Source organism: Lolium rigidum, chromosome 6 (assembly GCF_022539505.1).
Source record: "Lolium rigidum isolate FL_2022 chromosome 6, APGP_CSIRO_Lrig_0.1, whole genome shotgun sequence".
In the NCBI taxonomy this organism is placed as follows: Eukaryota; Viridiplantae; Streptophyta; class Magnoliopsida; order Poales; family Poaceae; genus Lolium; species Lolium rigidum.
The window spans coordinates 37,945,966-37,966,907 of record NC_061513.1 but is presented as its reverse complement, the minus strand read 5'-3'; the positions used below and the strand labels follow the sequence as shown (position 1 = coordinate 37,966,907).

The 20,942-nt window shown below is 44.7% G+C and overlaps 1 protein-coding gene across 1 annotated transcript; it reads right to left on the bottom strand.

Annotated features, from left to right (window-relative positions):
• Nucleotides 1–4,950: 4,950 nt before the first annotated feature.
• Nucleotides 4,951–20,727, bottom strand: LOC124662482. The gene is made up of 5 exons (XM_047200315.1): nt 20,722–20,727; nt 18,903–19,286; nt 6,942–7,326; nt 5,886–6,294; nt 4,951–5,773 (listed from the first exon to the last, which is right to left on the bottom strand). Exons 1-5 carry the CDS (start codon nt 20,725–20,727, stop codon nt 4,951–4,953), a joined length of 2,007 nt encoding a protein of 668 aa, XP_047056271.1.
• Nucleotides 20,728–20,942: the final 215 nt, after the last annotated feature.

Below are 20,942 nucleotides of genomic sequence, written 5' to 3'. Positions count from 1 at the left end.
TGACAAGGACTTTATAAATCTAGCAGTACTTTTTGCAGGACTACATGAACATGGCATATGGACTACATGCGCAAACAATAGAGGACTTTATAGATACAGTTCACGAAATCAATTTTAAAAAATTAAATATTAGACTCATTTTGAAAAGTTCGTCGGGAGGAAGTCAAATATGCAAACAAAATCTCATTTACATTTATTACGCGAAAGTTATACTCATTTTAGAATTAGTAGTGTATTTCAAGAAGAGAATCTTTTGCAATGAGTGGATAAGCTAGCGGACCCCACAGATGAGCATCCATATGCATGTGAATGGCTGTGATTTCACTTGCGCCCCAATTCATAAGTGCCAATGCATTTTCGCGGTAACCTACCCAAAATGGAAGGAGAGATTCAGCCCCCGCCCCCGCCGGCCGAAGTGGCGAGAGAGAACCAGCTGCCGCTGGGCGAGACGCATCCGCCGCCGGCCGAAATGGAGGGCGAGACGGAGCCGCTTCCGGCGTGCGTGTCCAAGGTGCTCGACGACGACAACCTCCTCGCGGAGATCATCGTCCGCGTCGGGTTCCCCACCAGCCTCGTCCGCGCCGCCGCCGTCTGCAGGCGCTGGCTCGGGCTCGCCTCCGGCCGCGCCTTCCTGCGCCGGTTCCGCAAGCTCCATCCGCCCAGGCTCCTCGGCTTCTACCTGGGACCGATGGACTACAGGGACGCAGCCGCGCGCTTCTTCCCGATGCTACTTCAGCCCTCGCCACCGGAGCTCGCCGCCGTCGTACGCCGCGCGAGCTTCAATCTGGACTACGAGGGCGCACGGGCACGGACCAACATGGTGGGCTGCTGGAACGGCAGAGTCGTCACCTGCTTGTTCGCATCTCATTTTTATAAGCGCAAGGAATTCCGAAACGAGATTATGTTTGTAGTGCACAGCCCGCTGTGCTCCGAGAGAGGTATGGCCGTCATTCCAGCATTACACCTCCCAATCAGGGATGGCAATTTCTGCAGTTACAGACAACTCTTCTCCAAAGAAGAAGGCCATGTTTGTTCCTACTTTTATGTCATGATCGAGTCTACCAGGGATGAAAGGGAATCTACGATTCATGTATATATGCTGCAAAATGGTGATGATGCTTGGCGCATGCATCTTACCTTGGCTGCTGACAACTTCATTTATGCACTCTATATCCCAAACACCATTCTCGTTGACGACAAAATCTACATGCCAAACGGCTGGAATGAAATTCTTGTCTTGGATTTGACGGCCGCAAGCTTCACCACGATACAGCTCCCAGAAGGGGTGGATTTTCGTGAAACCGGCACCACCATGTTATCGCGGGCTGATGATGCTTCTGCTGTGTACCTCATCCATGCCAGGGAGCTTCAACTTCGCATCTGGCTCCACAAGGGGGGCAATTGGTTGCTGGTGGATACCATTTGCCTGCGTGAAATGTGCACCCATTTGCTTGAGGATGAGCCTACTCCTCTGCTCAAGATAAACCATATGGGGGACTATACTGGTGACTTTCTGTTTTTGGAGATTGGTCGATGCGCACACTACTTGGATGTAAAGTGCAGAACGCTGCACAAAGTGTTTGAGATGTCAGAAGAGTATGTGTATCTTGGCAATATCTTTCCCTTTATGATGAGCTGGCCTCCCATTTTCCCTGTGCTCAAGGATGGTCCTGCAAGGTTTGTCTCTTTGCCTTTCGATGATCTGTACAGTTCCCTTCTTGAGGTTACATAGTCATGCAATGTACATCGTGTGTCTTACTGTTGTATAGCAGAACGGTGTCAGGTAAATGATTGATTTCTTGGGCCATTTAAACAATACTAGTAGTAGTTAAGCGGCATTACAGAATGCTCCGCTTAAGATTGTTTCAGTTCTGTATTGATTCCTTGGGCCATTTAACAATACTAGTTAACAACATTAGTGAATGTTTGTCAAAAGATGGTTTAAAACCACTTGCCTACTAAGGACTATTACAAGGTATTTACTTATGGTCATAGTAAGGTGGACATTTGTGCGTCATTGGCTATCTAGAATGTCCATGTAGATAGGTAAGAGAATTAGAGAGATATGTTATTTGGTTACTGCTACTTGGATGACTATTTTATATCTAAATGCAACTATCAGCCATATATTGTCATCCGTAATAGGTTTTTGCATAGCTACTAATATTATTATGGGATCAATTTTACTTGTAAAATCACGTTTCATAGTGCCCAACTGGCCCTGGCTACTGTTATCATTTTCTAGACGCATCACCCATACTAAAGTATCAGACTACAGCGAACGACTTCATGGAAAAACCTTGTGGCACCAGACATCAAGCTTCCTGAACTTGTTCTTCCCCCGTTGTAGTCTGACATAGTAATTTGTAGTGCTGCTGTAAAATAACTTGGTTGTTATTTTAGCATGGACCTCTCATTCCGTTATAATATCACAGTTATCTGAACTATCAGTGCAGAATTACAGTTTGAACCTACAGATGTATAAAACATCATGTATATAAGACTAAAAGCTGAAAGATGCCTAGCCTTTTCTATCATATTGACCAGTGTGTTTTCTTGCCCAGAAGTTTTGTCACAAACCCATCAACCCTGGGATTTTAGCTTCATGTTTCTTAAATATAATCGTGCTGTAATTTTTTTACAGCGTACCTTTTAATAGTGAACCTAAAAGAAAAACAGTGAACCTCAAGCTTGTTTGTGATTCCTAAATACTTTGTTTTTCAATCTTGCTTAGTTGATCGTATATAACCTTTTTCTCGAACACAAGTGGTATATTTTACACTGGTACAGTTAAGTGATTCAGATGTAACAATGAAAATTTCCTTACATATGATGTTGCTAGTCCTAGCTGACCGTGGCTAATTTTTGTTTGTGTTCCATTTGTCATTCTATAATCAGAGTTCCGTTCACTCTAAAATGGAAACATGTCCACCTGGGATATGAAGGCATTTATCTTTGACTGCTGTAGTTTTTGGAAATATGAGCTATATTGCCTGACCCAGTTCACCACTTTGATTTATGAGTGAACATGACAGTTAACTATTGATGTACTAGTCACTTCAGTTGTTAGTCCATTTGATATTTTGATGCTTAAGGTGACAGGGAAAATATATTCTGGTGCTTAATTACGTCCATCCTGATACTTCTGTTTTCTCTGATACAGCAATTCTATGTGAAGAACAAAGACAAGAGGAAACTTTTGGATGGTCGGAGACACCATCCTTGAAGAGCTGAGAGCTGAATTTCTTTAGTAGCAGTTCTTTAACTATGCTATTAATTAGGATGATACATAACTGGAAGCAGGTGTCCTATCCTATGGTATTGTAGCTGTTACCGACCAGCATATTTCTGTATCGCTAGGAAAACCTTTATATTCAGTAGTGGATTAATTAGGATGATATGTAACTGGAGCAGGTAGTCCTGGAACCGGCTCCTCTAACGTTGAGGAGCAAAGTCAGTGAAAACAATGTAATAAAGTCAGGGCATTGTAGCCTAATTACCTTATTATGTGATGCAATCAATTACCGTAGATAATTACTGTAGATAATTACCGTAGATAATTACTGTAGATAATTACTGTAGACATAAAAGTTTAGACTACATTTTATTACATCATAATTTGTCCATACGTAGTTACTCTAAATCCATAACATAATTTTGCATTATGTAGAATAATTTAAATCATTTTGTCTTTAATCATATAATTTGGAAGAAGAGAAGTCGGGCTATTGTAGCTTACCTGACTTTGCTATCATATGGTATTGTAGCTGTTAGCGACCAGTATATTTGTGTGTTGCTAAGAAGACCTGTATGTTGAGTCATGGATTAACTGGAGTAGAGGCAGTCATATCCTATGGTATGGTAGCTATTACCCTGGTTGCAAGCAGTGTATTTATGTGCCGCTTAGAAGACCTGTATGTTGGGTAGCTATCCTGCCTGATTTGCTTGCCTTGCACTCTGATGTGGTTCCGTATCTGCTGCTAGCATGCTTGCTGCTTGTCGCATTTTGACAATTGTCTTCTTGTTTAGTATTGCTTGATTGGTTTCAGTTATCTAAGTGTTTCTTATTGTTCACCATTGCCTGGGATTAGTTTGGACGAATACAGGGGCTTCAATATGGTTTTTTCACTTGGTTTGCCTTGGATTTGTTTAGATTGGCTGAGTTTCCTTTCTACAGAAACTATTTGATCAAACCATTTCATTCACTACTATGAGACCGGTTCTATCAACTAGTCTAGCGACTGGATGACACCCGTCTGGCAAACAGGCAAACATGAGTAGAACGGTGAAGGATGGCAGGTGAGCGCTAGTGCTCTGGTTTGGGCTGGATTTGAAACCCTTCCCAGCAGTGTGTAGCTCTGACGTAGCAGTAAAAGAAACTTGGGCTAGTTCAGTAAGGAGTTTTTCTTGGAAATGGATGAACAAGCAGTTGTCTGCGAGCCATCCATATTTCACCCCATGCTCTGATGCATTGCGTCGTGCTCTAAACAGTTGTTACAAAAAAGAGTGGAGAGGTGTCAGAAATACAAATTCAGTATAAATGAGAAAACATGAACATGCAACATGAATTCCTTGGGATAAAAGGTTATTGTTAGTTTTTTTTTTCTAACTGATGGCGTTGCAACAGAATAAAGAAACCAAAACTGACAAACGAACATCAACAAACTCCAAAATTTTATGAAAGCAATTTGAAGTCATCATCTCTAGCTCGATCACGATGTTCTTCCATGTACCCGATGGCGAATACATGCAAAATCATGCCTGCATAAATTTAATTACCTCGAGGGTTTTGGATATATCATGGGCCACCCACCAGATGGGTGAGAATCTTAGACTGTTAAAACACACAAACACACCGCTCACAAGGCATGATGTCGAACCATTGCTTCATGGCCGGAATGCCGAAACAGAAGATTGTGATCATGTCTCCCGTGATATTACCCGAAAGACCTAGGTCCACGGGCCCATGTGATCCGCGAACGGGTTGGCACCACCGAAGGTCCTATGATGCTCGACGCCCATGTAATCCACGACATGCATGCCGTCAGCTGGTCGTTGCTCGTCCGTCTTACTCCCATCGCTCATTACTGAACCGACGGTCGTTGTCGTGCGGGAGTTGTGTGCGCCTTCGTTGTATAGCTGGCCTGGCATCAGCCCGCCTACGTCGAACCCGACCAGCTGCGCCCCCTCTTGTGGCAGTCCATCATATGCTCTCATCGGGCCAAATGGGCCTGAAATAATAGGGCGGTCAAGCCCAACCATTGTGGATCCAAAGCCCGTGTGGGTGAAGCTAGTGGCATATGGCCCATAGCCGCTACTTGTGGTCGCGCCCATTTGGGCCGCCTTCTGCAGGAGCGCCGTGGCAGACATGCTCGCTGGGCCACCCGGCGAAAACCCCATGGCGGCATCACTCGACCCGCCTAGCCCCAGTGGGCTGAACTTGCTCCCGCTGAAACCGGAAGGAGAGGCGCCGAGGCTGGACAGCATGCAGCCGAGCGGATTGTCGGCGGCGGCGGCGTCATCGGAGAACATCTTGAGGTGCGGGCTCTTGATGTCCCCGACGAAGCCGGAGGTCTCGTTGGCTGCGGCGTCGACGTCCATGTCCACGTCGTCGTTGTGGCTCGACGGCAACAGCATGAGGTGGTGGTGAGTCTGCTGCTGACCCTGGAGCGCCGAGGCCACCGTGGCCATGCTCATGGCGGGCTGGGGCAGCTTATTGTTCTCCTGCGCCAGCGCGTCACAGAAAGCCCGGTGCGTCACGAAGCTGTCTCTCCTGCGCACAAACCGAGAACCAAAGCGAAATATATTGTTCAGTTTGATGATGATCAGATCACCGAGGCTGATGCAAAGGATCACAGAGTGAAAGCCTGGCCAGCGTGCCGTACCTGGAGAAGAGGGTGCCACAGTCGCACTTGTACTCGCGGGTGCCGCAGACCTTGGAGTGTGCTTTCCAGTCGGAGTGGACGGCGTAGCGCTTGGCGCAGCGGTCGCACTTCCACTTCTTCTCGCCGTGCTTGCGGCAGAAGTGCTTCTTGATCCCCGTGAGGTCGCCCAGTGCGCGGCGAGGGTCGTGGTGCACGCACGACGGCTCCGGGCACACGTACGCGCGCTTCCGCGGCGGCGCGCCCTCGGCGCCGGTGCCGCGCTGCCGGAGCTTCCACGGCAGGTTGTGGCCGCGCCGGTGCAGCTGCAGGTTCTGGTCGCGCTGGAACCCCTTGTGGCAGATCTCGCACACGAACCGGTTCGTCGCCATCAGCGTCGTCGGCGAAAGCGCGATCACCTCCGCGCTTGGGTCTGTGTGTCCGTCATCATCGAGTGAACGCAATGCATCGTCAGTACTAGAAAAAGAGTGAAGGCCGGTAGTCTACTTCTCAAATTTACATGATTTGCAATGTAATTTACTAGTCAGTTAAATCACTGCAATGCATTCGTATAATTTTTTCAGGAACTTTCTTAAGCAGTTCTTTACACTCATTGGATAGATAGCTAAGGAGGTTTGCATTAAAGAACATCTTCTAGGTCGTCATTTTCTAAAAGAAATTCAAGGGAGTTCTAGGTGTTTACTGAACCTACCAGTCTCATTCAGAATCGTACGAGCAAATCTATGGGCAAGTGGAGTATTCTTGAAACAGACGTACAGTATAAGTCTTGTCATTTCGCCCTAGTTTTCAGTGTCAGAAGACTTGGACTGACTGACTAACAGTCGCTGCCACTATTGACTTTGCCATGTCAATAATTGCAGCCACAAGACCGATCAGGAAGAACACGAAATTCAGGCAAAAGATCGAATTCAGCGACCAAAACACGCGAAACATGTAAAATTTTCTGAGAACAACGAATTAGCCATTCAATTCGAAGTTGAAAAAGTACAAATCGTCCGTGCAATGGCTCAAACTATGTGCATGAACGATGGATTCAGATGCCTACATGCATACACGCACCTGGTGTGCCTGGAAGGCTTCTCTTCTTCTTCTTGGCAGCCGGCAGGGCAGGCGGCGAGGTTCCACCAGTAATCACGTGCTGGAGATCACCGTCGTCTTCACCAATCTCCGGCGGACTTGACACGAACGGCTTGCCGTGGTATGGCAGCCGGTCGAACTCCTCCCCTAGCACCTCTCCCGTGTTGCTCACAGAAGAGAAGCTCTGTGTGCACTCCCTTGCGGCACCGCACGCCATGGATGGCGCCATGCAACTAAGCTTGCATCCTTGCATGAGCCAGAACACACTCACCACAAAGCTGAAGAACTGCCCACACGATTGACCAGTTTCTCTGACTAGAATTCTGCTACTTTTTGCTTCTAGTGATGCTTCTGTAACTCTGTGACTCTGTGTAGAGCAAAGGAAGTAGGTGAGTGATCAGTGTGCTCGTGTGTGTGTGTCTCTGCCAAACTGCCTGCGACTTGTGAGTGACAGTGGAGAAGAGAAAGGGGGTTGGTCTTATATTTATGCCTTCTATTCTCTATCCAACTTTTTTCACATCACCATATTACCTTTCAATGTGTGTTCCTGTCTTTATCTTTGTGTGTCAGTGCTGACCGGAGTGTGGACTTCACATGATACATGTCCTTGCATTTTTTTTCTCATGCACTTGTAATGCTTGATCTCTTCAGTAAAATCAGAATTTTAGTCCTTTTGTCAAAACAAACAACTTAATTCAAGATTAATATTGCCCTGAGGAGGGCAGTGGAGACTGAAGAGTGTTACTGGAAAGATCTCGCACCGTAGTAGTTTTTTTTTTCCTATACAAAAACAGTGCATAGTTTGGATCTAGTACCTTCGTTGTGCCACACCCTCGGGAGTAGAGACAACGCTCAAGCTTTTCCGGGAGGAGGGGTCTATATAAAACACTTGCTTCTTGCCCTGAGAGCAACTTGTGGTCAATTTTAGGAGCTTCTTGTTGCCTTGTTTTCTTGCCTAGGTGCTCCGTGACTCGTTTTCAATTCATAGGGAATCAATTGTTGATTTTAAAATGTGGTTACCGATCCCCAAAACCAATCTTCTCGTGCTAGCAATTACTACTAAATATCTTGAATTTAGTATATGACTTATTCCGTAGAAATTTACCACCATGTGTTTTTGGGTAGAGAATTGAATGTGATCTAGTTAAACATAGCACATGGCTATTTTGTACTACTATGACTAAGGCTAGCCGTAGTGCTAGTATCTTAGCAAGTACTAAGGGCATCTCCAACCGGGCGACCCAAACGGACGCGCTGGGCCGTCCGTTTTGGGCCGTTTGGGTCGCCGCCCGGACACGCGGACAGCGGCCCGCGTCCGCGTGTCCGTTTGGGTCGCGCGCTGCGCCCAACGCGCGGACGCATCGCAAATTGGAGAAACACGAAAACAAAATGAAAATGGCAAATTTAAACGATATTTGATTAAACATATGCCCTATTTTGGGCAAATTTAGTACATAGCCCTATTTTGGGCAAATAAAACTAACAAAAGAAGCCCCTATATGGGCTTTTAAATTTAAACTAAAATATAAACAGAAAATAAAAAACCCTCTAGGGTTTGGTCGGCGGCGCGGTGGCCGCCGGTGCGCCGCCTAGCCCCCGTGGGCGTCGTCGGCGACGTCGTCGAGGTCCCCGGGCGGCGAGGCACCTGTCGTGGCTCGACCGCGCCGGGGACTCCGGCCGGGAGACCACGGGGCCTCCTCCCACGGCGAGTGGGGGTCCGGAGCCACCCGCGCCGCCCGGAGGCGCTGCTGCCTCTCCCGCCGGCGGCGCCGCCGGCCTCTCGGCGCCGACTCCTCCGGCGGCGGCACCTCTCCTCCTGGCGGCGGCTGCTGCTCGGCGGCGCGGCGCCCGGCCTCCTCCCGCCGCGCCGTCTCCTCCTCCTCCTCCCGTCGCGCCCGGAGGGCCCGGGCGTAGAGCTCCCGGCCCTCCGCGTCCTCCACCTCCCGCCGCGCCGCCTCCTCCATTTCGGAGGTGCGAATGGCCGCATGGAGTTGCGGCCATTTCGCCTCCTCCTCCGCCGCCGAGACGATGAGGGCGGCGCGGAGGTCCGGGTCCTCCTCCGAGGACTCGGGCTTGGGCTCGAGCAGCGGCGGCGGCGGTTGCGGCAATGCCGCGCCGCGGCGGGCGGCCTCTCCGATGTGGAGGCCGCCTCGGTTTCGCACGATGGTCGCAGCGCCGGCGGCCGACGCCGACCGCTGCCGGCCTCGTCGTCGTTCGCTCCGGGAGCGAACCGTCGCTTCGGGGCCATGGCGGCGGTTTTTGCTCGGGGAGTGGAGTGGGGACCGGAGTGGAGGGCCGGATCCCCTCCGGTCCCCATTTAATAGTCTCCCTGGTCACCGACAGGTGGGCCCAAGGGAGACGAGGCGACCAGCACGCGGACGCGAGCGGACGGCGCGTGCCATCCGCGGCCACGCAAACCTAGCCCAGATTTGGGCCGGGTTTGCGTCGTTCCGGACGCCGCGGCCGTCCGCTTTTGCGGTGCGTCCCCGCGTTGGGCCGGGTTTTTGTCCGGCTGGACCCATCCGGACGCGCGGGCGCGGGATGGGTCGCCCCGTTGGAGATGCCCTAACCCCACAAAAAATGCTGATGTGGTAGATAATTTAGAAGGAGAGAGACAATTACTGTAACGTAGATGGATACCGTATCATAGTGCATATTACAAGAACATTTAATGTTAAACAGATCGTGTACATAATTTTGAGTTGAGATTCTACATATTAGTAAATACAATAAGACCATGATATTACTCCATGCATTATAGAGATAGTATCATAACAAATTATCATATGCATGATACTAGTATGATACTACACACTATGGCTAGCTTAAACGACTCTTGCTACGTTACCAAATTTATTGACCATGGACCTCAGGATTGGCTTGGGAAGACAACGATGATGCATGGTGCATACTTAAATTGGAGGATGAACCTAACATAAGAAACATACCAGGTTGGACACACGAACGGTGCTAAGAAGGGAAAAAAATAAATAAGTCAAATGTTAAGCGTTCCGGTACTCTCCTCTTCCCTTGAACATGTTGACACCACCTCTCGTCTCTCCCCCACTACCATCGGTAGATATTAGAGGGCAAAAGCCTGCATTACGATATTTGCATGACATTCCATACTGTTTATTTTTTTTATTGTTTGAATGAATTTATAAAAAGTTATCTATATGTATATGAAATAAGGTCTAAAATAGATAAAACCTATATTCATGTATCTATGCACAAATGTAGTGAAGATCTATAAAGAAGGTGAGAAATTCCAATGTTGTGGTGGAAAATTATTGGTTATATTTGCATGCCATTTCGAGTATTTATGACAATATGTAAAAATGGTCCCAAAAAACAGAACTCTTCCAATAACAACAACAACAACAACATCAAAGCATTTTTCCCAAACAAGGATAGGATAATATTTTAAATAAATATTTATGACAATATGCAAAATGGTCCCAAAAAACGACACTTCCCATCTCCATCAATATTTTAAATAAATTGGATAAAGTTACAAAATAAGCAATACATAAAATAGAATCATCAAATGGAAATTTGATGGAATTCAACAAGTAGGGCTAGGACTATGTCCATGGAAAATTAATGTTCATCACCGTCTGTTGTGCTTTGAGATTAGGATAAAAAGAGGAGAGAGAAAGGAATCTCTCCATATACCATGGAGAGCATGAATCTCGAGGAATAAATGGACGGTGACAGAAACACCTACACTCATGTGTGTAAGTAAAAAATCCACTCTCTCTACTAATACTTGAATATGGACCTAAGAAATATGTCGCTGTAAAAATTGCAGATGATTTGGAGAATGTTAGAAAATACAAGCTTCACAAAATGGACTCTTCAAATTGAAGTTTTGATTCATATCTAACCATATGGACCAAGTTTATGTCTACGGAAAATCAATACTCATCAATAGTTCAATTATTAATCTGAATTACCATTGCCATTGTGGGGGGGGGGGGGGGGTAATTTGTATTTCTTGTTATTTCAATAACCAAACAGGGATTTTTGGGAAACAAATTGAAAAACTATTTTGTTAATTATGCTAATATATTGTACACATACTCTACATCACATTTGAAAGTTTGTGTATTTTTTTTAAAATACAATTTTTTCTGAAATAAATGTGGCACAACGAGTCCCTACAATTGTTTTATTTTAATAATAAGAGCAAAAATCCATGTCCGTTAGAACTTGAACCTGAGTAGGTCGACTGTAGATCCATTTTCCTAACCAATTGGACCACTTCTTAAATACAAACTATTTGACTATTCTATATTGTTTAAATACTTTCTATGCAATTATTTAAATTGATTCTAATTTGTACGATAGATACGTGAATATTTCCAATAAATATACAAAAGGTATTCACGTACCTAACTATAATAGCGCGTGACATGCAGGTTTTAAACACTGAGGTACACACTAATCACGAAATTTGCGCTAAGGCGGCAAGTAAAACCGCAAGGTATAAATGCATCGGGAAAAATGCAATACAAAGCTTTCTTTCTCGCAGCACTTATGATTCGCTGCGCGCTCAAGCATGGCGGGACCAAGCCAATATACCTCAACAGATTAATAGACAACACAAAATTTAGTATCGTGTACTTGCAAGGTGCGACGCATTATTTTTTCTGTGTTTCGTGCAACTTTTGACGACACAAAGGTTAATCATTATCATTGCTAGAAATAAGGTTGTCCATTTCATTCAAGTGATATTTACATGTCATTAAGATATAAAATGATATTTCATTAATATATAAAAATCATTTTATGAAGATATAAATTTCATTACGCTACAATCAATGGAGGATCTATCAACTATTTTTATTTTGTGCTACACCATTTCTAATTCATTCAAACTGCATGAATTTTTAAATAAATGAGTGAAAAACTAAAAATAAATCTCTAAAAGCTCACTTCCATGTTGCAAATCTAAATCTAAAATTAACTATCCTAGGTGCAGATGGAGTTCTTGAGTTGCCTCTATATTTTGGTCGGTTTTGTCATCGCATCAAGTGTGGAAGATCTATGTGATGCCGACGATCTCGTCGCAGATCTGTTCTTCATGCACCCCACAACTTAAGATGGTGATCTTGTCATGGATTTGTTATTCATCCACACCGCGAGATGGAAAAGAGGTAAGGGAAATTAGGAAGATCAAGAAATAAAAAAATAAACATGATACATACATAGAATACACAACATACCTGCGGGTTGGGAAAGCAGGTGGAGGAATACTGCATGGCTTGAGGAAACAAGCCGCACCAAATCGTGGGATACCACTCGACTAGGACAACCTTCACTTCTTCAGCTTGTGGGGATTGGAGTGAGAAGTGGTAAGTGCGCTTAGTAGAAGGGGAAGTAATTGGAGCGATCTAGGGCTTGGGTAGGAGTCACAATAGAGAGTGTGGTGGTGTGGGGTAGTTGGAAGTAGGGCAAGTGTTCCATTTGTTAAACATAAAATGGGGTGGGGAGTGGGGAGTATAATTTTCTTTATGTCCCCTTGAAAAAGTGGGGGACGTGTTTGCACAAATGGCCATAAAGTTACCCCCAATTTATCATTTTATATCAACAATTCTAACATAAACATAGGATGCATAATAATTCAAGACCAAATAATCATGTTTTTTTACAAAATGATGATGTTACATAGAAATACAAAGTGCTTATTACTCATTAAAAAAACAAAAAAAAACAATAAGTCCAAGAGATACGCCATCTAACATAAGCCTAATTGCCTCCAGAGATCCGGACACACCCTAGAAAGTTCCGCCCATAGTGAGAAGGGGCAACATCTACGCGGGCTTTCTCCCTTGCTTCCATCTCTAGCTCCTCCTCGTCGGAGTAATCGTCCACTTCTTAGTCAAGGGTTTCCTTCCACATATGGACCAACGCTCATTGTAGTTGATTGGAGTGTGGTCAACCCATCCATAACAAGTACGGGCACTTCGGGGTTAGTCAGTGGAAGTCGTAGAACCTACAACCAATGTGCTTTCCCTCGATTGCGATGAGTCTACACGAGAATCTGTTACACAAACATATTATTTTGCAACGATAAGTCATAGAGACACTGTTCCAGTATGGATTATTGATCCACTCTGGTACCACGTCTTCTTGATGAAATAATTAACTTATATATCCACCCATGTTCAAGGTTCCATCTTTAGTGTCACCACCGGGAGTTGGGAGAGTCTCCACCACCGCCGTTTGCCGCTCGGGGAGGATTCAAAGGGGAGCACTAGATATAAATTTAAGGCAAGGAAAAACTTGGCCATGAGGTGATGGGGGACACTAGTCAGTGAGACATATCTAACGAGTAAGCGGGATGTAGTTAACCATTCTCTAGCATGGGACCCACAATCCTCGAAATTCAGATGATTAATTGATTTAATAGGTCAGGTATTAATCCCTATAATAAATATAAATTGGCACTTAAACACGTGTGTATAAGGAAGAAATAAATAGTATATATGCATCTATAGGCCCGACCCTACTTCACTAGAGCCCAAAATCCCATTAAAACACATACGCTTCTCTTCCCTGATCTAATCTTGAAGGTCACAGGCGACCCAGTCGCCACCAGTCACCACCATGTTCTTACCTTTCTTTTCTCCGCATCTGCAGTTTGTATTGTTCCACCACCTATCCAGGGTATGACCCCTCTTGCACCTAAACAATCTACCCTATTGAAGGCGGCCTCGACGTCCTAAACGATCTCATCAAGGCGGCCGAGCTCCTGTATCCGAGATCTGGTGGGCAGCGGAGAGTAATTGTCAGTCAAGGGCAAGGAACTTGTCGGTGGCAGCGGGAATCAAGCTCCTAGAGGCGGAATTGAGTGAGAGGTTCATAAAACTACTTGATTTGGGTAGGGTAGCAGCTGGAGGGACAATTTACGCTAATAATTTTGCAACATGTTTTACCTGAATGTTGCATTTAGTCGGGAGCATACCAAGTAATCAGGTTGTCAAAGAGATTAGTTAGGCTAAACGATTAACATAGACTATTAGAGAAAGGCAACACAGCCATGTCCCGAATAGCGATCAACTGGTCGATTAATCGGTGATTCGGCCAAAATTTTGAACATTGCCCACCATTACTTAATGGCGCGCGCTGGCCGTCGGTCGGCCGATCCGCGCGCGGGGATCGGTCGTACCAGCGCCGTTCGATCGTAATCCGGCGTCCAGAATTAGCAGCATTTCGATTTTTGCATTTTGCCCCCTAGTTTTTGGAAAATCAACCCGCGGTCCTAAGCCTATCAGTTTAAACCGAACACGTGTTTCCCTTTGCCTCCAAACTTTCAGATATTTACAACAAAATCCGCTGTTTAGTATAGCAACAAAAACCCGCCGCTTTGTGTACAAAAAATAAAAAGTATTACAACAAAATTTTCACGAGTAAATCTTCACATATATGTACAACAAATTATCAATATATTTACAATAATAATTAACAACAAAAACAATATTTTTTATTTGGGTGTTTACAATAATAGTCAGTTTCCATGCAATAATATCTTTACAACAAATCGGAAACATATTTACAACAATAATTAATAACAAAAACCAACATTATTTTATTTGAATGTTTACAATAAAAGTCTGCTTTCATTCCAGAAATATCTTTAGAACAAACCAGTAAAATATTTACAACAATAATTAGCAACACAGACCACAAATAATTTGGGTGTTTACAACAAAAGTCGCAAACATCATCCACAAAACCACAGACTATTTACAACTAAAAAATATATTTTTGCAAATAATTCAAAAGTTGTTAAGAAATAATTTACAACTAAACATTATAACATCTCTGACATGCTTTCTCTATAACTTTTATACGCATTTATTACAAAACTAACGAACATATACAACATCTCTACGAAAAATAGTGTCCATGACTAAAACAATTACACCAAAAATCACAAATAATTACAACAAAAAAGTCATCCGTTTACAACGTATCAAGAAACACACATTTTCGTAACATATCACTTAGAAAAATCTTACAAATTATGTCGTGTGAGTTTACAACAAATTTTTTATCTAATTGTTACAAATCTAGAAACAACACGGTACATTTCTTAAAAAAAAGCAACACTCCAGTTTGGGCCGAAAAACCAGGCCCATATAGGACCGCGCGGGAGCGAGGCACGACGATCGATCGCTGGCGAGCGATCGGTCGCCGGATGGAAAGCGTTTTCCTTACTTAATGTCTTCTTTCCCCTAAAGCGGCACTAGAAAATACCGGTTCATTTTGCAACCTACCCCAACATAGTTATCTGCCGGTATAAGTTCTACCACGGTAAAAATCTGCGTTCCTGTTTTGTTTGCCGCCAAGAGAGCTCATCTGCCAAGAAAAAAAATTTACATGCATTTTTTACCCGTGCCGTTCTAAAATTTCGCCTGGTATGACTTGTACTGCCTACGTACGTACAAATACATGCAAGATCCAGAAGGAAAATGGAAAAAAAATTGTTATGGAAATTTTTGACTTGTATTAGCATCGAAATAAATTACAATAATATGTTAAAAGGATCCTAAAAAATCTAGAACATGTCATGATCCATATTAAAAGCCACAATATATCTATTGACTAGGATTCAAATCTTGTGAGTAGCAGAATCCTTGTATCCCATCCTAGCTGTTCCGTTACTAGGTTTCAGCCTCTTCATGGGCGCGCGGCTCTCTATGATTCCGTTTTTTTTTTATATTAAACTACTCCTCGTCGAGAAAACAAAAATACATAATGGAGATGATTGATCGACAGGATACATATATCCATGGGAACTTGGTTCAGCGCATATATTTGCAGTGCAGCCGCCGCTGTAATTTACTGCTCTTCTGCTTAGGATCCATAGTTCGAAGATGTATGATGCAACTGGTTGCATATATATACGTGTGCCGTTCTCTTGTAGGCAGCGTACATCGCGGTCCACTGGGTACATACATATGCTAAGACCAACGACGCAGTGCCAACGCTCTGCCTCGGGCGTTCGATGGCGTCGACGCGACCGTGAAGTGACATAGAGAGAGAAAGAAAGTTACGCGTGTAGCTTACGATCTACGTTCGTCGATGCATGATTTCGCTTGGAAACTTTCTTGTCAATGGGCTAGATGAAATAGCTACTTAATTATATTTTTAATCAGTGCAAGTGCAAGGCCTCAATCGATCAGTGTCAGCCTCTTGATTAGGCTATCGAATCAACCTATTGATGCATGATTGATCGATGACTACTAGCTAATCGCTTAGTTAGCTACTAATAAAGCTCGTCCTTTCACACGAAAAATGTACTGCTAATGAGTTACTTCAATAGTTTTGTGCCTACTAGGTGTCAGAAAAGAATATTACCATTGGTATCCTTGTGCATAACCTATGTTGTCACTTTGCCTTCTCCAGTTCTCACCGTAACGCCGAAAAATACTAGGCATATGCTCACATCAGATTAATCAGCTGATACTACTAAGAGAGACTCCTAACGTTGATAAAACAACTTATTGGGCCGTTATTGACGCGGAGACTAGAGGGCGCGATTTTGTCCTGCAGCCATCTTGTACTTTTCTGGAAGCAGTGTCACAGGCTCTCACAGCTGTAGCTCAGACGCACAACACAAACGCACTCGCAGACGTAACACGTTGATCAGCAGTAGTAGACAGGCTATTATATTAAGCCTTCTTGCTATTTTCATTCACATTTTTTCTCTGTTTCGTTTGCGCATTGCATCGCAATCTAAGCCTAAGAGATTGCTCTTACTGGCATCTAATTTGACGTAGTGCCATCTTACACGTCCTGATTTGTGTCTGGTGTACGTGTGAACTAAGCATGGCTACATCAGGAAACAAAATCAAAGCACAATGCACAGCACTCCTACTAGTTTATAATGCCATGATGATATAGGTTTGCTACTGGTAAATTAAGAATCTTTCTAGGCCACGAAATTCCACACGGCAAACAAAAGAACATCTATCTCTCTTTCTAAACACATACTGTAAGATCTAGAGCCTACGCCCTACGTGCAGCGTAATACTACTATTCAGACACGACTAGCTACTATGCTAAACATGATCTTGCTATGGTCATATGGTAAATCATTGGTGCCTCGACCGGTTCATTAATGTCTCCCCGAATCTTCGCCGCTTAATCATCGATGATGCAGACCAGATGTCAACACCTAATCTCAGTCACTGCTCGTTATAAGTAGCTCACAGTAGCAAGCAAAGGTGGGGCTACCTGCCTAGCAAGTCTATTAGTAACAAATTGAGGTAAGATATATGATGCGTCATCTCTCGCTTAGGATGGCAACGACTTTAGGCTTGTTAGCCACTGTCAGTGTGCCCACATATGAAGACAGCAACCTTAAGCACTACTACTCTTCACCTCGTTTTGGCTACAGCAGAAACCTCGTTTTTTTTCAGAAAGTGCCAGAAATTTATTTTAATTAGTGCAAAATAAAATGAGGCCTACTGCTGCGGTGCTGTCTCAGGGAAATCGGCAGGATTATTGTTCATCGGTGCACATCGACGAGGTGAACGACGAACCGCCTGCCAGTTCACAGAAAGAGACGGTGAGTAGATCGGAGAAGAAGGTGGTCAGGCCATCCAGTCCCCGGTGTCGCCATGCCACGGGGACATCACCGATGGATGTGATGGTGGTGACGGACCAAGACGACGCCGGCATCCGGTGTCAGCCATGGAATGATCAGATTTATGATGATGATGATGATGTGATCGTCTCCTCTTTTTTCCTTTTCTGAACCTTTCATACCCGGCAGACAGATTCGTCGTGTCTTTGCATGATTCGCGAGCCAGGACTCGGAGACCCGGCCTCCAGTGTCACGCGGACAGATCATGCTGCTCAAGGCGCCACATCTTTTAATTATCTGAATCTACTTCTGCTTCGTGATGAACTCGCATCATCAGGATGCCATTAACTTTGACACGAAATCGTAGCGGCCGACGTGAGCGCGGAGTGCAGAGTTCGCAAACACTTGCTGGCAGGACGTAGAGCAAGTCCACGAATAGGCATTTAATCTCTGATCGTCTGCTGTCGGAGAAGCTTAGCCGTGTCATTCTGCGACGAAGTTATCCATTAGAATTGGCTAGCTAGCAAATGTATAGTGCTGCATGTGCATGAACAGTCCAATTGTCCAAACTCCCAAGCAAGGTAAAAGAGCGTGCATGATTTATGACAGGAAATCTATCTTGGAAGCAACAAGAATTTAGCTAAGGTTCTATCGTGCAATAGGCAGAAGAGTTCTACGTGGGGGTATTTGCGAACAGCAGATTGCAGAAGAGAGGGAGATGAAAAGTAGATCTAACTTGATTTGGGCCGATTGCAACCTGTGGCTGCGAGTCCGGGCATTCTATATTAGAAAGAAGGAAGTATATTTATATTGCTGTCACTAAATATTTTATTTGGTTTTGCTAAAAAAAAACTATTTTACTTGGTTGTTGTGTGAATTTCGTCCTTGTCAACTTTGAGCATGATTCTCTCATCTTAGAGCCCGTTTGGTAACCTCGGCAATTTTTCGTCTCACTGGTGCAGTTAGATGGAACATCCTGTGCGTTCCGTACAGGCCACATGTTCGAATTGGCATGTTGTTTGGTAGACCGCGAAGAGTTTTTTCGGCCCCGTGGAGATTTGGGCTCTAGCCATTTGGTAGATCGATTTCAAGGTCAAGTAGCAGCCCAAAACATGACATCTGTTGTTTGGTTGCAACCCAAAATCAGGCTATGGTTACCTCTTCCCTTGAGTGGTGAGGTTACACTTGGACAAACCATGTTCTGACACTACACACTTGGACAGTAGAGACACAATACCAGCAGCGACACAATACCACGACACAATACCAACAGAGCTTCAGACTTCTTCTTCGATGCCGACACACCTGGTAGCATCGCCATGGTCCGGGCACCTGGTCATCACCTTAGTGCAGGTGTGATCGAAGATGACCACACTGTACTCGCCAGCGGACACCTTCTTGAAGGTTAGGAACTGGCCTATCTTGAGTTGATGGGCTATGGCGAAGGCTGCCCACTCCTGGTCGATGAATGCTTCGTTGCCTTCTTTCCTCGTAGTCATTCTCTTGCTGCTGCGGACGATGATGTTTGAAGGGATGGGTCCGAACCACTTGACAAACTTGGCATGGATTGGGAGCTGCCCGAAGGTGGGCTTGAAGATGATCCGAAGGAAGTGGTCCGACCCTACGTCATCGTGGAAGTGGCCGACGATAGCCTTCCTTCCTCGACGCTTCTTGGACAGTCCCTCGTCGGGAACCTCAACAGGTGCTCCAAGCTGAATCTTCTCACTCTGCACCAAAAACACATGCCATTATAGGTGGCTGCTCATAACTAGATGAACAAGCTCATCAAAAACATTAGCGAAGCCTCATACATTGGGTCACACGACAACCCAAGAGACTATCCACGAACTAAGTCTAGTGTGTAAGGAACGTGGCATACACAACTAAGTTTGAGAGCATCACCTTGCCTTCCATAGTATCATATTTGAGTCATTGCACAATGCAGAAGATAAACCAAAACATGCCTCATACATTGGGTCACAAGGCATGCAAAGGGCCAGTTCCCAAACTATAGTGTGCAAAGAATATGGCACACACGACTAAGTTTGAGGACAACATCTTGCCTTCCATAGTGCCATACTTGAATCATTGGTCAACACAGAATAAAAACAAAAAAAAGCCTCATACATTGGTTCACATGGCAAGCAAAGGGATTGTCCGCAAACTAAGTCTAGTGCGCAAGAAATATAGCACAAACGACTAAGTTTGAGGGCAGCACCTTGATTTTCGTAGTGCCATATTTGAATCATTGGCCAATGCAGAATTGAAGAAGTAGAAACATGCAAAGCAAGGTAACATATGACTCATAGTATGAGGGCATATGGAAGAGATGTTTGACCAGAACCAATGGCATGGTCATGTTCAGTCATGCCATAGGTTCTGATCAATCATTTCTCCATAGTATGATCCCTGGATATAATCATCGGCCTACTTCACTCACAAACAACACAAGTACCAGTTCAAATAGAGGGCGGAGTATATTGCAAATGCTACTTAGTGTACATTACAAATGCTACCTACCTCAACCATTAGCAGAATCTCCTACACTACATCTCCAACACATCCATCACTCATCACAAATAGCCCCGATCCTCTAGAGTTTTTCCCTATTTGCAAAATTCACTTGGAGCATATCGTATATGTCATACTCTAACTTTCTCTTTTTGGCCACCAACAACTTTCTTTCTACCTCCCATTTCTATTTCTTAGACCTCATAACTTGTGATTGAGTTCTCTGCACACTCTTGAGCATAGCAACCTCATTCTTCAACTCGTCCAACTCGTTTTTCGCTCGGGTTTGAAAAAACTAGGCCCACTCAGCTTAATTTTTGGTACAACAGTCACAACATGCAAAACCCCAGCATAAAAAACCTTCCCCTCTTTGCATGTACAATAAAACCATACAGTTTGACCAATCTCAGTCTGATCTAGAATGGATCTACCGCGATTGCAAAATATACTAATAGATCTAAGCAAATCCCAACCGTGAACAACAAGCATCGACATGAACAACAAGCAATCGTGACGAACAACAAGCACTCGTCTATCTGAACCCAATCCTACTGGAAGCCCTCGCGGATCTAATCTGCATGTCATCACAAATGGTGAAGCACAACGTGTTGTTGCACAATGACGACGAAGATAAGAGGAAGAAGAGCTTACCGCCATTGCTCAGGTTGAGGACCAGGTCGAGGTCGCGCTCGAACTCAAGAGGCCAGTCAAGAGCGCGTTGCAGGTTGCGGCCGAGGTCACGGTGGTTCTCGCCGTTGGCTCCTCATCTGGTCCCGCTGCTCCTCCTTGTGACGGTGCGGCGGATTTGTCGGCGATAGAGCAACCACCCTGGTGATGTGACATTTGGGGGGGGGGGGGTGAGAGTGAAGAGG